The following is a 16,905-nucleotide window of genomic DNA, read 5'->3' as shown; positions in this document are numbered from 1 at the left end:
CCTGGGTTGTGGGCACATCCCCAGTACGGGATGTGCAGGAGGCAGCTGATCGATGTTTCTCTCTCATCGATGTTTCTGGCTCTCTGTCTCTCTCCCTTCCTCTCTGTAAAGGGTCAGTGAAATATATTTAAAAAAATAAAATAAAATAAAATGCCTAAGGAACTTTCCAGAAGAAAATGTTAACTTTCTTAAAACTGAAGAAAGTAGCCTAATCATTCACTGGAAACATAAGGCAATGATGGTAAGTCATATATAAACATCCATCAACTCAGAATTCTGGTTTTATCGCTGTAGAAACAAAATAGGCCTAAAGATATACTAGGTATTTCAGAAAAATAAACTGATTCATGAGAAATGGCTGGTAAAAGTATGAAGATTTTAAGGGCATAGTTTAAAATCAATGTCTGGAAACTACACTTTATAAAATGTGCTAATATAGGAAGCGAACTTCCTATCCCTGAAGGATAGCAGGTGACAAAGGAGGATAGAACATGTATAGTTATGGTCCCTTACACACTAGTATTGATGAACACGCAAAGTTCTGAGAACCAACAAATTAAGATAAAATTAAAATACCTTAAGCTTTCTATGATGGATGCCTTTGTCATCTTTCTGCAACAATAATTTTCTCAGTTCTTTGTTCTCCTTTTCCAACCGTTCCAAGATTCTCTGGTACTTTAACTGAAACAAAATAATACCATAACTACATTAGAAAAAGATGGGTTAATAACAGTAAGTCTAAATTAAAGGCTTCCAAAATCCTGAAGTCATATCTCCTGACTATTCAAAATAAATTATTTCATTTAAAAAGCTCCTATGAAAATGTTGAGAGAATAAATTATGAAAATCTCAAACAATAAATTTTATTATAGTTTTCTATTATAATTTGGCATTTTATTTGAAAAATTCTTTGGTATTTACAATGAAGAAATTAAATTATTTAAAAATGTAAGCATTTAAAGAAGCCAGTCCTTAAGTACATTCCATGAAGCAATATTTCCTATTACATCAAAAATTTTTAAGTCTTCATTATAGGGACAAATTGGCAAAAATTCAAATTCTTCCCATTCCCCACATTATTTTGTGTTTTAATTGAAATGATATCCTATATAATAAAAGCCTAATATGCTAAGTGTCCAGTCATCTGTTCAACCAATCAAAGCATAATATGCTAACGATATGCTAAGGATGCTCAACCACTCGCTATGACGTGCACTGACAACCAGGGGGCAGACAGCTGACCAGTCGACCAGTTGCAATGATGTGCACTGACCACCAGGAGGCAGACAGTCGACCAGTTAACCAGTCACTATGATGTGCACTGACCACCAGGGGGCAGATGCTCCAATCCATAGGTTAGTTTGCTGCTGGAGTCCGGCTGATTGGGACTGAGCACGATGGACTCAACATGCCCAGGAGCCCTTTCGCGGTCCCTCCCCAGCTGGCCAACCTCCCGTGTCCCTCCCCGGCCCCGAGCGTGCTCCAGTGGGGTCCCTCAGCCTAGCCTGCACCCTCTCGCAATCTGGGACCCTTCAGGGGATGTCGGAGAGCCAGTTTCAGCCATCCCAGGCCAGGCCCAGGGACCCCACTGGTGTATGAATTCGTGCACCAGGCCTCTAGTAAAATAATAATAGTTAACAGTGCCTGAGCATGTATTATGTGATAAGCCCTTTAGTTAATGTTGCACCTGCATTAATTTCCTTAAGCCTTCACGTCAGGCAAAGGCTAAACAGGTTAGGAATCTGAGATTAAGGATACCTGGTAGCCTATCCAAGGTCCGAGTTTTGAGTATATAGAAAGGTATGAGTCAAGGGCTCAAACTCTTCCCACTTCTGATAAGTTTCTGTGGTCAGAGATGACACATTAATTTTTAAAATACTGATATAAAAACAGATTTTAAGAAGACAAAGCATTTAGACAGGTTGTTTTGTCAAAAATAAATGCTTGGCTACATACTCTTCTTAAATAATTGTGATCCTTTTCTAACTGGTCCTCTCAGTTTTTACACTATAATTTCTTCTCTAAGCATTACAAGGTTTGAAAAACTATTAAGAATTACTCAATCTGCCGAAACTGGTTTGGCTCAGTGGATAGAGCGTCGGCCTGCGGACTGAAAGGTCCCAGGTTCGATTCCGGTCAAGGGCGTGTACCTGGGTTGCGGGCACATCCCCGGTGGGGGATGTGCAGGAGGCGGCTGGTCGATGTTTCTCTTTCATCGATGTTTCTGACTCTCTATCTCTCTCCCTTCCTCTCTGTGAAAAATCAATAAAATATATTTAAAAAAAAAAAGAAAAAAAGAATTACTCAATCCTACAACCAGCAGAATGTTTATGTTCAATCTATAATATCATGCCTTTTATAATGGAAAATATCCTAGAATATTTTTTAAGTTGTAGTCAATCTTCCAAGAACATAGAAAATAACAGGAACTCATGGTTCACTCCTCAGAGAATGTCCACAGTAAGCCAAATTAAAGAAAAGCATAATATTTAGTTCAACTATGTAGTATGAAACAGGTAGAACCATGCCAGAAGCCGGTCCATCCCATAGGTTAGATTCCACTATAAACATTTTTTATAGAATTATTCATTTATATGTAGTAATAGTCTATAATAGTATCCTATATAATAAAATCCTAATATGCAAATTGTCCCCTCGACTGGGAGTTAGACGGCTCACTATGACATGCTCTGACCACCAGGGGGCGGCATGGAACATGGCAGGTGTCAGTGACCTGTTGCTGGCAGAGGGCGACATTGGAGGCACTGCCGGCCCCAATGGGCCCCAATGAGAGCAGACCGTGGCGGGATGATGGAGGTGAGTGGGCGGTGCCAGGCCAAGGCGGGTGTGAGCAGAGGCCCAATTACCCCACTGATCACTCTGCAGACAGTGACCAGTGGCCAGCCTTTTATTATATAGGACTAGGGGCCCGGTGCACAAAATTCATGCACTGGGTGTGTGTGTGGGGGGGGGGGGGGAGTGTCCCTCAGCCCAGCCTGCCCCCTCTCACATACTGGGAGCCCTCAGGCGTTGACCCCCATCACCCTCCGATCGCCTGATCGGCCCCTTGCCCAGGCCTGACGCCTCCGCCAGAAGTGTCAGGCTTGGACAGGGGACCCCCATCTCCCCACAATCACTGGCTCTGGCCCCCGTCCAGGCCTGAGGCCTCTGGCCCAGGAATCATGCCTGGGCAGGGGACCCCCATCTCCCTCTGATCGCTTGCTCCACCCCCCGCCCAAGCCTGACGCCTCTGACCCAGGCTTCAGGCCTGGGCAAGGGGACCATCATATCCCCCCTGGGTTTCAGATCACTGTCAGTGGCAGGGGGCTTCTTCCTGCTTTCCCTTTCGCCTCCCTGCATTGTGCCTACATATGCAAATTAGCCGCCATCTTGTTGGCAGTTAACTGCCAATCTTAGTTGGCAGTTAATTTGCATATAGCCCTGATTAGCCAATGAAAACGGTATCGCCGTACACCAATTACCATTTTTCTCTTTTATTAGTGTAGATAAGAAAAAGTCCTTGGCTATTCTTACACATCAGAATTACCTGGGTATGTAGAAGTTCTTCTTGAAGTTGGTCAATTTTCTCTTTGTCTGTCACCTAAATGTTTAAAAGAAATTAATTTTGAATAGAATTAGGTTTATATAGGATGCACTATAAGTTAAATGTTTTTTTTTAAGTATTTTAAGAGTAAAAACTGATTTTATATGCATAATCAAAGCAATTTTAAATCAAATGATATTTAAGAAAGTAAAAAAAATTATATTCATCAATAAGAAGAACTCATTAAATTTCATATTAAATAAAAACCTTAAAAAGCAATCATTTCCTGTTGCCATTCTAGTCATTTCTTATGAATGGCTTGTTAGAAAAATTAGACATATATGGTTACTATGTTCTTCACAGCTTGTTTTGTGCTCAAGTACAGGCACTTGGATGCATGGAGAAATAAAGCATTGACAGCCCTACAGAAAAGTGTTTTGGGAAGTTAGATACATGTTATCATTTACAGCTACTGAAAAAGTTCATTGATCATAGTGTATATTTTAAGCAAATATTATCCATTTCCATTCTGTAAGTAGGGAAGTATTTAATAAATGCAAAGAACTACTTGCATTTTCAGAGCTATAAGTGGAGCCAGATGATTGTTTTTAAATTTAGTTCTAGTGCAAGATCTGTTAACACATAATATAGCAAATGCATCAGTAGCAATGAAGTCAAGTAAAGCAACTAAAATTAATTTGGACATAAAACAAAAGTAGGACAAGATCCACAGGTATTGCAGAAACTACTTCAAATTGTTATTAATATTAATAGTTCTAAAGTAAAATATCCAAAACAACAAAGAACTTTATTGTGTAACAGGCTTCAAAGTTGTCACAATACAATTCTAAATATCAAACACAATGATTAATTTTAATCAAAATGATGTCATTTATGACAAATCCACGTAACTGTGTTTTGACTCCTTGGTGAGGTACAGAGTTGTTATTCTCAGTCTTTCAAAATAAATATCTAATTTCTGATCATCAAAATTTGCAAACATGAATTTATTTCATAGGACACAAAAATCTGATTAAAATTCATGTAAAACCTTGTTATTCATTGGCTATTTAAGCAATCAAGACATCATGATAGCAAATGTATATGAACAAATTTTAAATGATTTGTTCAAGAAGGCATTAATAATTCTAATCCATGCAATAAATTTGAGATTTTAATTCCTATTCCCAAATACTTTCTCAAAGTTTTCTCCAAATACTTCTTTTAAATAAAAATGACGCCCAACCGGCATGGCTCAGTGGTTGAACATGGAACTATGAACAAGGAGGTCACGGTTCGATTCCTGGTCAGGGCACATGCCTGGGTTGTGGGCTCGATCCCCAGTGGGGGGCATGCAGGAGGCAGCCCATCAATGATTCTCATCACTGATGTTTCTATCTCTCTCTCCCTCTCCTTTCCTCTCTGTAATCAATTAAAAATATTTTTTATAAATGTCAATGCTTGTTAGAAGTAATAGGTACATATTATTTTTTCCTTAAAAGCCTATGCCTAAAAATCTCTAACTATGTTTTAATTAGAAAAAAGGTAATATAAAGCAAACTTTTTTGTTGTTTTCTCATTCCTGTATAGCAAGTAGAGACTTACGGATAGAAACTCTTTTCATTTGACTGTGTGTTTGTGTAGCATGGGCAAGAATTATTAATAGTCTCCTAAAATGTGAGGAAACAAGAAAGCTGGAGAGGAGCCCATAACCCAAAGAACAAAATATTGAAGGCCGAAAGAGAAATAAATAATTCCACATTTCGATCATAAGGCATGCCATCACACTGTAACAATGTGGTCATAAAAATTTTTTTTATGCAGATTAAATTCCCAATTCATTTGAAAAGGTACTTTGATTTATTTTGTTCCATTAAATATTCATCCAACTGCAGCTAAATTAGTATGAAATATATAAACAGTATTAGTATAAACTGTTTTAGTTTGAATGTGAATATTTAATGATTTCATGCAATATATCCTAAATTAAATAGAAAATTCAACATTACTCTACACAATGGGGCAATAATTAAGAAACAAATACAATTAGACCAAAAAGTTAGACTGTTTATTATAAGCCAGAGGCTTAAAAGATTATCTTAGTAATTTGGTAAAATAAAAAGGGTATACAAAAAGTTAAAAGGATATAAGGTTATTAGAATATTACAAACACAATCTTTATGCTAACAGTATTAAGTACCATGACTGTTAAGATTTTTATAAATTCATATTTTTAGGAGTATGTAGATTTATCTTTTGCCCTCTGGCATGATTGTTAGGAATAACTCATGCACCATTTTACCTTCTATCTGTTTAGCTTACTGAAACATCAAAAATTAATGTTTTATTATAAGACAAGTGATGGTGAAGTCAAGAATTACACCTAATGTTTTCTAGGAAACAAGGTAAATAAGTATTAATGAGAAGATACTCATAAATATTTTCTTAAGAGACTAGCTTATTTAAGGTCTTAACTAGCAATTTGGATATATTTTATTTTGATGAACTTTACTGATAAAATTCAACTCCTTATGACAAGAATAAGTTCTTGTCCCGTTGAATATATTCAGTTTGCATTATGAAGTTAATTTACGACTCACCCTGACAGAAATGGGTATCAATGGTCTTGAAACCAGGGCTTTTCTACAATTCCAGGGCTGTGAAACTGATGGAAAGAGCGGAATCCTCCGCAGAAACAAGCTAAAGCTGAAAGACAAAAACCTTTACTAGCTCCTCACAAAACCAAGCCTGATTTTAAATTTTTAAGTATTTTTCCCTACTAAGCCATTGTGGCCATTCTGAAATACCAAAACACATATATCAAAGCCTCAAAAACGCTTTTGTATGTGTACATATTCATAGGAGGCAAAACTACCAAAGGCAGTTTTAATGTACCTTCCCTGCAGGAGCTCCTTTGCTCAGGAGATACAAGGGGAATTTTATAGCTGCTACTACTAGCATGATATAAAAAATGAAGCCTTACTTATATTTTCAAGAAGGTAAGGATTAAAGAATTATTAAAAAGTAACAAAAAGCTGTGGTTTTGTACCTCAAGTAAACATCAAATGCCTGGATTGACAGGAATCTTATGAATTAGGATTTTGATGATTATGGTGAATGGCTGAAAAGTCATCTGTGTATTAACTATAAGGGAAAAGTATGGAAGGTACAGTAAGGAAACTATTTTTTAGGAAAGTAGGGGGAATAATGAAGAGCGCTCTTACTACAGAAGAGTGTAAATGGTTTTAGAGTCCCATTTACTTTTACCCAAGGTAACTTCACAGTGGGCAGGGACAGCCATGATTTGGCGATCCACTGTGCAATGTAATAAAATAGATGAAGGTACAGTCCTATCAGTCACTATTCCACAAACAAGGAAAGTGAGGCATAGAAGTTATTGGATAACCCAATAAATATTTGAAATGGAACATCACTATGCCTGAAAAATGTCAAGTAGGCCTCAAATGAGCATTAACCTTTGGCAATGTAGGAAATAATCAGTATTCACTACTAATAGCCCTTAAATCATCAGATTTAAAAAAACAAAAACCTTAAACCATATCTTAAAATCTGAAAATGTCAGATCTACAGGACTCATTTCAAGTTATTTTACCATTATGAACATTTAAGAATAACTTTTAACTAGAACTATATTCATATTTCTAAACAACGTACCAGAACGGAGTAACACCTTCCCCTTCCTTCTGTAACAAAGCTAAGGCTCAGCCTTAGCATCCAATTTGTTAGAATATTTAAATGGCACTCTCAACAGCATATAGAACAGAGAATGCTAAAGCACCATTTAAAATAAGAAAAAATTTATCTTTTTAAAAAAATAATTTATCTGTGTTGTTGTAAGAACTACAGATATTATTTAAAAAATGGCATAAGTGTTTCTTTGGTAACATACATGCTTTAATTTAACAAAGTAGAAAAATAATTTATTTTCTATTATCTACCTAGGTTATCCATTCACTAAAAGCTAAACACATACAATAGGTGATTCCACAGCCATGGAATTGAGAAAAGCCAGGAAGCGACACTGAAAAAATAAAGGAAACTGTGATAAGTGCTCTTAAGTGTTAACCACCAAAATGAGACAAGGTTAGTTAGCAGGAGTATTGCACTAAATCATAATATTGGTTGATTCCAATACTAAAATCTACAGGAAGCTCATTATATGCATGACTGAATCTTTCTTCCTAAGATTTGTACATAACTTTAAAACTTTTCTGATATTTAACAACCAGCTGATTTCATCAGAATATAACTTTAAATCATTACATTCATTTCATCTTGAAAGGTTTTTTAGAACATTAAGCTTGGGATCTACACTGTGCGATCATCTAACAGCCAAAAGCATATTTTTAAGGACTTCTTGATTGTACCTATAACTAAATATTTGTACAGACTTACACTGACTTTTATTAGAATCTGCTCTTTAGCAAACAGAATTGGATCTGATTTCTAATGTTCTTTCAGTGGTCCAAGGTAAAACTTTCTTGTGCTGACTTTATTGATGAATGTGGTTAAACTTTATGCAATGAGTTTATCAACCTGAATAAGAATAACTATGCTGCCCTGGCTGGTGTTGCTCAGGGGTTAGAGCATTGGCCCTCTCACCAAAGGGGCTAGGGCCCCAGTTGGGTGTATGCAGGAGGCAACCAATCGACATGTCTCTCTCACATTGCTGTTTCTCTCTCTCTTCCTCTCTCCCACTCCCTCCCACACTTTCATTCTAAGAATCAATGGAAAAAAATAATAACCTTTGGTGAGGATTAACCCCCACCCCCCAAAAAAAGAATAACTATGCCCAAAAATTAAATCAAAATTGTTTTCTTTTATAAAAAATAAAGCCATTCTCTGATGATCCATTTCACCTAAAACAAATACATTTCATTCTTTAAATAATTTAACATGGTCATTCATAGTAATCCTTTTCATTTTAGAAATAAAAACTTGGAGAACAATTAAGTAGACAAGTTGGCTAAGAACTTAGGATGACTAAATAACTGAACCAAGTAAACCATAATTTATTATTCTTCCATGGACCCTCACAGTTAATCTAATTTTTAGAAAATATATATGTTGGGTATGTTTACCCTCTCCAGGAAAGTTACATATTTGTATTATGTATCTTTCATAGTTTTACTTTGTCAAAAATAATTTCTCATTATTGGAGTCCATAAATGGATTAAGGAGACATGATCTTGGTAGAAATGGCTGATTAATGTGAACACATCAGTAGCCCCCTTAAACCATCCATCACCTTGCGCTTCTGTTGGGCATAGCTCGTGCTATATTGGCCAGCAGCTCTGCGTGCTTCCTCTTCATGTTCTTGAATTTGCTGTTGTAAGAGAATGAGCTCACCAAGCAGACCCTGCCATGAGTTTACAATGAGGAGAAGAGGAAAATTGGGGAGGAGAACAATGTTAAACCAAAGGGCACAAGAAAGGAACAAATGTAAGTTAGGGAGGAATGGAAAGCATATAACAAAAAAAAAATGGAAACATTTATGTGCCTTTAGAGCCACTATATAATTGGGCTCTGTACCACATTTCCATTTTTTTCCTCTCAGTAAAATTAGATGTCTCAGAAATATAAAACAGCATAGTTTAAAAAGTGAAAAGGAAAATGCAGTAAGTGACTACTGAATAAAATGAACCAGATATATAATATCAATCTACAGTAAAACCCAGATTAACCGGAATGCTCAAGGAAGGTGGTATTGTAATTAACTAAATTTCTTAGTAATAGAAAACTCAAGAAAACAAGTACCTCAACCTTTATTTTTGAATTGCCAATATGAACTAGTGTATACTTTAGACTTGATTCATATGAGAGGAAAAATGAAACAGTTCTTAAATAAGTGTTGACCTTATAGGCCTAAATCTCTTAATTTTCAACCACAATTCTCATAGGACTGAATAGAGGATACATAATTGTTTATTTACTAATTAAATTATTATTTAAGTAAATGTTTTTTCTTGCTACTGTATCTGATGTCTTCAATTAAACATTATAGCCTCTCAAAAATATTAATTTGAATTTCTGAGCATCAAGTTATTCAAGACTTTACATTAATTCACATATTTTGCATGCCTACACACACTTACTTGACTAAAATTTAGCACTTTTTTCTTTTTGCAAATTAAAAAATAATGTTTTAACTTTACATATCGTCAAATAAATAATTTGACTAAATTTTCACTTTTTATGAGTTGTTTTGACATTAAATAAAAATAGCCTCTGAGAACATAGAGTACATATTAATTACTAAAGCAAAAGCACGATAAAAGAACACAACTGACATATGGACATAATATAATAATTATAAAAATTTAAATAAAACAAACTCAGTTTGGCCCTATGTACAAAATAATCACCATTTCTATGTTTAAAATTCATTCCATTTAATAATCCTGAAATGTTAATCTGGTGCAGTTTTTTTACCACAATGTATTCATATGTGGCATGATACTAAAAATACATGTCATTTTCTGTACACCATTTTTAATTTCTGTCCTATTAGATAACTGATCTTGAGAAATGTGGGAGAAAAGACAAACTAAGAGTTGACAATGTTACAAGCCTAATATTTTCTCAATTATAAACCCTAAAAAGACTAAATTCCAATGAATGAGATCAGGAATTTGCATATGAATAGTGCTCTGGCTCATTATTTACCAGATTATAAAAATAAAAGGAGTTAGGGAAACTAATACTTGTTAAAATAATCTAAATTAGGAGTTTCATATAGCTTCAGAGCTTTTTAAAATAACTATCAAAATTATTTGATTTTATCTAATGCAATTAGAAAGTCTCTTAAAATGAAATACATTCAAATTTTAATTAGCAGACTCATCCAGAGGCTTTATAATTCAGTTTACTCATATAATCCAAAGACTTCAAGAAATAAAAAAAGTTTTTCAGAGAAGAAATGGGTAGGGGATGGTTGCAGGTCAGAAGGGGTCAATGGGGAAAAAAAGAGGACAACTGTAGTACTTTCAACAATAATGATAAATTTTAAAAAATAAAAAATAATCCAGCCAGTATAGCTCAGTTGTTGAGTGTTGACCTGTGAACCTGGAGGTCATGATTCAAATCCAGGTTGGGGGCACATGCCCTGGTTGCGGCCTCGATCCCCAGTGGGGGCCGTGCAGGAGGTAGCAGATTAAAGATTTTTTCTCATCATTGATGTTTCTATCACTCTCTCCCTCTCCCTTCTTCCCTGAAATCAATAAAAATATTAAAAAATAAAAAAATAATAGTTATAGTAATAAAGCAATCATAAAAAAATTAAGTTGCTAAGAGAGCTCTTAAAAGTTTCCATCATGCCGAAACCGGTTTGGCTCAGTGGATAGAGCGTCGGCCTGCGGACTGAAAGGTCCCAGGTTTGATTCCGGTCAAGGGCATGTACCTGGGTTGCGGGCACATCCCCAGTGGGGATGTGCAGGAGGCGGCTGATCGATGTTTCTCTCTCATCGATGTTTCTGACTCTCTATCACTCTCCCTTCCTCTCTGTAAAAAATCAATAAAATATATTAAAAAAAAAAAAAAAGTTTCCATCATAAGAAAAACAAATCTTTGTACCTATGTATGATGATGGCTGTTAAAACTAGATTTATGGTGGTGGTCATTTTACAATATATTCTATTCATATAGAATCTTTGTGTTGTACACCTGAAACTAATATAATTTTATATGTTAATTATATCTCAATAAAAAGACAAAAAATAAAGTTAGAAAAAAAAGAAGCAAATACAAACAAAAAAGGCATATTAAATTAAGGGAAACTATTAGAATATAATTTGGGGGATATTTATTTTGTTTGATTCTTAGTTTTAATACATAAAGCTATAATCATTGCCAATAATAATGGCACTGGCTGACTTATACTATAAATCAAAGGATGAAACTAGTTGATATTTCTGTATGAGAAGAAAAAAATAAAAGTGGTAACATAACTGAAATGTCAACATTTGTTTCCAAATTTAATATAAAATATATTTCTAAAAACCTTATCTATAAAGATATATCTTTTAAATAAATTATTTTATGGTCATTGATAAGTCTGGCAAAGAATGACAAAGCCAATTCACTACCCTCATCATTCCCATAATTTTTTTTAGGCATGTTTTCAATGTTTTGTGTCATTGCTTTTCATCAAGCAGAAAGATCCAACTTATTTTATTCCAAACCCAACTTACTTTTATTCATTTTGTCATTTATTAGAGTTACTTCTTCTAATCATCCAAGTCTTTAGATTTCTCAAAACAATTTCCTTTTAAAGAAGGAAATTCCCATGTTGGCTTATACAGTAGTGTACCTGTGCTTTAACTAAAATACCAATCAGTATTCTAATTCATACAATGCCAAAGCAGTGATAAAATATTCCACATTTCTTAAATGCTGGTCTATCAGGCACACAATTCTTTTTTATTTATAGCTTAAACATCCCTCCTTATTTTATTGCTTATATTTATATATAAATTGTATGGTAAATACTCTAATTTCTATTACATTACAAGGAAACACCCTCCTTCTAGTGACACTTCACTTTCCTTCCAAGTCTGTTACTGAAGGAAGCACTGTTATGTGAATATAGTTGAAATTAACTGTTACCTCCTGAAAAAAGTAGGAAAAAACAAGAATTAGACACAGAAAAAGCTATTTACACTATGCTAGAGGACTAAAGGGTGTTACCCTTGTCCAATTTTAGGCACTAAATCTCACCCTAAATACCAAGTGAGAGGGTATACAGCTTCTAAGTTAAGGCCATGTGGAATAGGAAGGGCAAGAAATGTGTGTATCCACTGTGCAAGACACACTCCTTCAATGGACAAAACACATTTTTTCAATAAATATTTTCCCTAGCTCAGATATTTTTCTCTCAAGAAATAGCACATATTTTTAACTGATACATATTACATATAAAATATATTGTTATACATATTAATAAAATTAGTGTAAACTACAGGTGATATACTCTCTAAACACCTACCTATGTCAATTTGACACTATAGTTCTCACAGTCTCATTTCATGTACAGTGTTCTGTTTTTTAAAAAATTATGTCAAATCAAGAAAATCAGTGATAATTCCAGAAACCAAAATATCAACTGAAAATGCTGCAAAAACCTAAAAGTAGATGAGTTTGGTAGAAAGTTTTAAATAATCTTGAAATTATAAGTCATTCATATGTGAGTACATTTAATACCATATTTTTATTTAAAAATGTATTGCCAAACAGGGCCCCTACCCTATTTGTTTTTATACACAGCATCTAGAATAATGTCTGTCACGTTGCATGTGTTCAAGCTAGCACCTAGAGTAGGACTTGACACATCTGTTGCTTAAATGAATCAAATTACAACCTACTTTTACCTAATACTGCACACAAAGTTTCCAGCATAAAATCCCAACTGGTTTACTAAAAAATGCCTAGTCTGTAAATAAACTACACATCAACCCTACAACCCATTTTCCCCAATCCTCAGAACAGACTCCACAGAGATTGGGGGGGGGGGGGGAATCAATCAAATAATGTAAATATGCTATTTACTTATGTACTAAAAGATAAGAGAACAATGATTATAGTCATCATCATCATTACCATTTAACCAAACGTAAGTTGCAAGTTTCCTAACTTTGTAGTTAGTTGATGGTGCTGGTTGTGAGAATTTCATTTTATTAGCACATCTGTTACATAAGGAATCCCAGAAATGTAAGTAGTACTTAAGCAACACTGCTTTGTTACAATTCAATACTATATGTACTACCTAACATTCCTGTATTCCTCAATAGCTGCCACATACTGAAGGCCAAGAGAAATTCACAGGTAATCAGCAAAAAGACATATTACATAAAATCTTTAGTCCCATTCTTGTTGGCATCAAATTTATTACTTTAAATTAGCCTCTCTTCTACTGAGTTTAAATCAATCAACTGATTTTGCTAAGAGCTCAGCACTATCCTAGGTGAGACTCTGTGGTAGAAATATTCCATAAATAGTAAGAATGCAAACCAAAATAGATAGTGTTACATATGACAAGTGGTCTAAATGTTAAGAGTATAATCAATGGAACTAAAATGATTATAGAGGCCTTAATGAATGTAATAACTGAACTTGGCTTTAATGATGAGCAATTAGCCAAAGGAAAGGAAAGAGCTATTTCAGTTCGGAGGTACAACATAAGCCACATAAATAAGAAATAAAGTAACATATGGAAAGGAAAAGCAGTAATGTATTACTGTTTAATAATTATACTTAAAACACTAATATCACTTTTCATGATTTAGACTTTTAAAAGGCCCTCTAAATATTTTCTATAAATTATAATTGTGTTTATAATCTTCAGAATGACCATATTCCTTATTTCTACAATATTTTTATGACCAATCAGAAATGACAGAAAACAACAGATAATGTCTCATTTAGCAAATTTTCACTAGAACACAACAATCTTACTGAATCTAAAAAGCAAACACACTAAGACTAAGTAGTCTTGTCACCCATTATGTATTATGAGCAATATATGGAAATCTACCGATAAATTAACTCACTCAAACAGGCTCACCGCTCTAATTTCTATTTTGTTTTCAGGTAGTTCTAAAGGTCTCCAAGTCTCAAAAATATTATTCAGCTCAAACCAAGGGATCTTTCTAATATTTTAAAGAGGACACAAGTTTTAAAATTTTTGATTAATAAAAAGCATTTATTGAAAAGTGGTTTCAGTATTCTCCATTTTTTTTTATTTATCAAAAATACATATCAGCACTTTTCATCAACATAACATAAATAACTACTGTCCACAAACTGAATGGAAATAAACCCAGGCAAAATCAAAGAAACCTGATGTCTAGTTAGCCCATACATTGTTATGTGCAAAGATATGCTTTCTGTCGACTTTTTGAAGACCTCCATTACAACTTTCCAGAACACCTAAAGTCTAGTGACCCCAGACTGGGAACTATAGGTAATCACTACGTTGTTCATTCTGTCAGACTCAAGTCAAACAATCTGACATCTGTGTTCCTTCAACTCCCCATCACTTTCTTGTCAATTGACTTTGAAAGGTCCTAACTGTTCTACTTGCCAGCATTTCTCCAGATGTTTCTCCTATTAGAAAGCACAAATCTTTTTTTATAGTTTAAGCTATAGAAATGTTTTCAATTACTACTATTTTAAAAAATCTGATGCACATTTTCTTCTACATTTCTAGTAGAAGTCTAGCCAGAAACTTAGGTATAAACAAGACAACCATTAAACTATGGCCAAACCCTGAATACCATTTTAAATCTGGAGCTCTCAGACACCAGACCAAGCCAATTAAAATGGGTATCAGCTAAACTCTGTATGCTATCCTACCACCTTTTACATAAGGAATCATTGCCCAAATTTTCAAACTTGATGTTTTAGAGTAATTTCTAAAAAGGTCTAAGCTAAGTCTCTCCTTCATTACCTTAAATCATCGATTTGTAGCCAGGTCTCTTAAAATCAGTTTTTCTACACCTTGTCTGAAAGTTGATTATTCTCAAGTATCACAGGTAACCGTCAAGCCTTAAAACCATAATGCTGCATATTAATAGAATTAAAACCACTATATTAGAGGCTAAAACTGCATTTTCTGTAATTTTTATAATAGCATTTGCTATCATTTTATTTAACAAAGCAGTTTAATTCCAACTCCAGATTTAGTATTTACAACAGCTGAAAATAACTGGTGAGTTTTTGAGTGGGCAAGATAATTACCATAAATTAAGAGATCCATATTCTTGCTTCTTCTATGTTGTAGAGCTCCTGATCTTTTATTGATTATTCATTTATCACTGTAGCAGGATTTTAAGGGAATTATCTGAGTTAGGCCCTAAAGCAGGTTTCTCATTCACCAAAGCAATCCTAGGCTATATCAGAGAAAAGCAGAGATACAGATTATCCACTAACTAACCGAGGCCCGTGGTCGGCAAACTGCGGCTCTCGAGCCACATGCAGCTCTGTGGCCCCTTGTGTGTGCCTCTTCCTAAGCCTTAGGAGTACCCTAATTAAGTTAATAACAATGTACCTACCTATATAGTTTAAGTTTAAAAAATTTGGCTCTCAAAAGAAATTTCATTCGTTGTACTGTTGCTATTTGGCTCTGTTGACTAATGAGTTTGCCAATCACTGAGTCCTAGGCAACAAGAAATCTTGTCACTCAAAAACACACTACCATATAAGAGGTTCCTTCTCCCCAATTAAATTAGCTCCTCTCTAGTAGGTCTACCTGTATTAAGGGCCAAGGCCTTGGCTCAAAATAAGCTGCGCATAATTGGCTAATTTCATTACAATTTTCTCCCCAGTAGCATGAATAGTTAAGGGTATCCCTTGATTATAATAAAGCCAATGAAAAAGGTATCAAAAACACCAAGTTAAAAGGCAAATGTGCACGCATGGGTGCACACACACACTCAGGTATTTCAAATATTTTCTCCAAAAGATCAAGTTATAAGGCAAAAAAAAACACATTTTGAAATATAATTAAAACTTGGAATAGTATGTAAAAAGTTCAACGTTAAAGGAAAGGGAGAGTGATAGAAACGTAGAAATTTCCTTCCTGCTTCTCAAATAAACATAAAATAATTTATTTTTCAATGTATTAAAACCATAACCTTCAGTATCAAAGCTACATAGTCCATATGTAATTTTAAAATGTTCACAGAGTATTTTTTCCAGATATGTATCTGCCTAAACATACATTTTTTTAATAGCAAGGAATCAGTTATCTTACCAATTCCAAAATATAAAAAAGACTAAGAAAATGTAAGGTTAACATATGCATATAAATACAAAGAAACGTTATTCTATATAAGCAATTTTCTAAAACTTTCATATGGATTTTGTTAATATGTTTTGAAATCGACAAACCCCAAATAGCCCCATACATACGTAATTTTGTTGACTATCAATATAACAGAATTTATTCCCTACTAAAACCTGCTTCCTACTACCTTATTATTTCCCCTAAGTGTATGACATAAAACACTGGTCCCTAGCCCTAGCTGGTTTGGCTCAGTGAAGAGAGCGTCAGCCTGTGTACTGAAGGGTCACAGGTTTGTTTCTGGTCAAGGGTACGTACCTGGGTTGCAGAATCGAACCCTGGCCCAGGTTGTGCGAGAGGCAACCAATTGATGTGTCTCTCTCACATCAATGTTTCTCTTTCTGTTTCTCCCCCTCCTTTTCACTCTCTCTAAAAATCAATGGAAAAATATCCTCAGGTGAGGATTAACAAAACAAAACAAAAAAAAAAGAAGCACACATTGTTCCCTAGAAGATATTTTGTGGGAAAGGGTTCTGCTGCTAAATAAATCTGGAAAACCCTG

The 16,905-nt window shown here is 34.6% G+C and overlaps 1 protein-coding gene across 2 annotated transcripts in view; it reads right to left on the bottom strand.

Moving 5' to 3' along the window:
* Nucleotides 1–16,905, bottom strand: part of OPA1 (OPA1 mitochondrial dynamin like GTPase) — a 91,814-nt gene that overhangs the window by 61,307 nt on the left and 13,602 nt on the right. Inside the window, exons 7-9 of one of the 2 annotated variants that reach the window (XM_081087875.1) lie at nucleotides 8,814–8,924; nucleotides 3,548–3,601; nucleotides 577–681 (exon numbers count right to left, since the gene is read on the bottom strand). In XM_081087875.1, the coding sequence (XP_080944001.1) occupies nucleotides 577–681; nucleotides 3,548–3,601; nucleotides 8,814–8,924 (270 nt within the window). The remainder of the gene's footprint in view (nucleotides 1–576; nucleotides 682–3,547; nucleotides 3,602–8,813; nucleotides 8,925–16,905) is intronic. The other variant, XM_081087876.1, reaches the window with a different exon arrangement.

This window comes from Myotis nattereri (assembly GCF_964212035.1).
Source record: "Myotis nattereri genome assembly, chromosome: 3".
NCBI lineage: Eukaryota > Metazoa > Chordata > Mammalia > Chiroptera > Vespertilionidae > Myotis > Myotis nattereri.
Note: the sequence above shows the minus strand (reverse complement) of the source record. Positions and strands in the feature narration are given on the sequence as shown.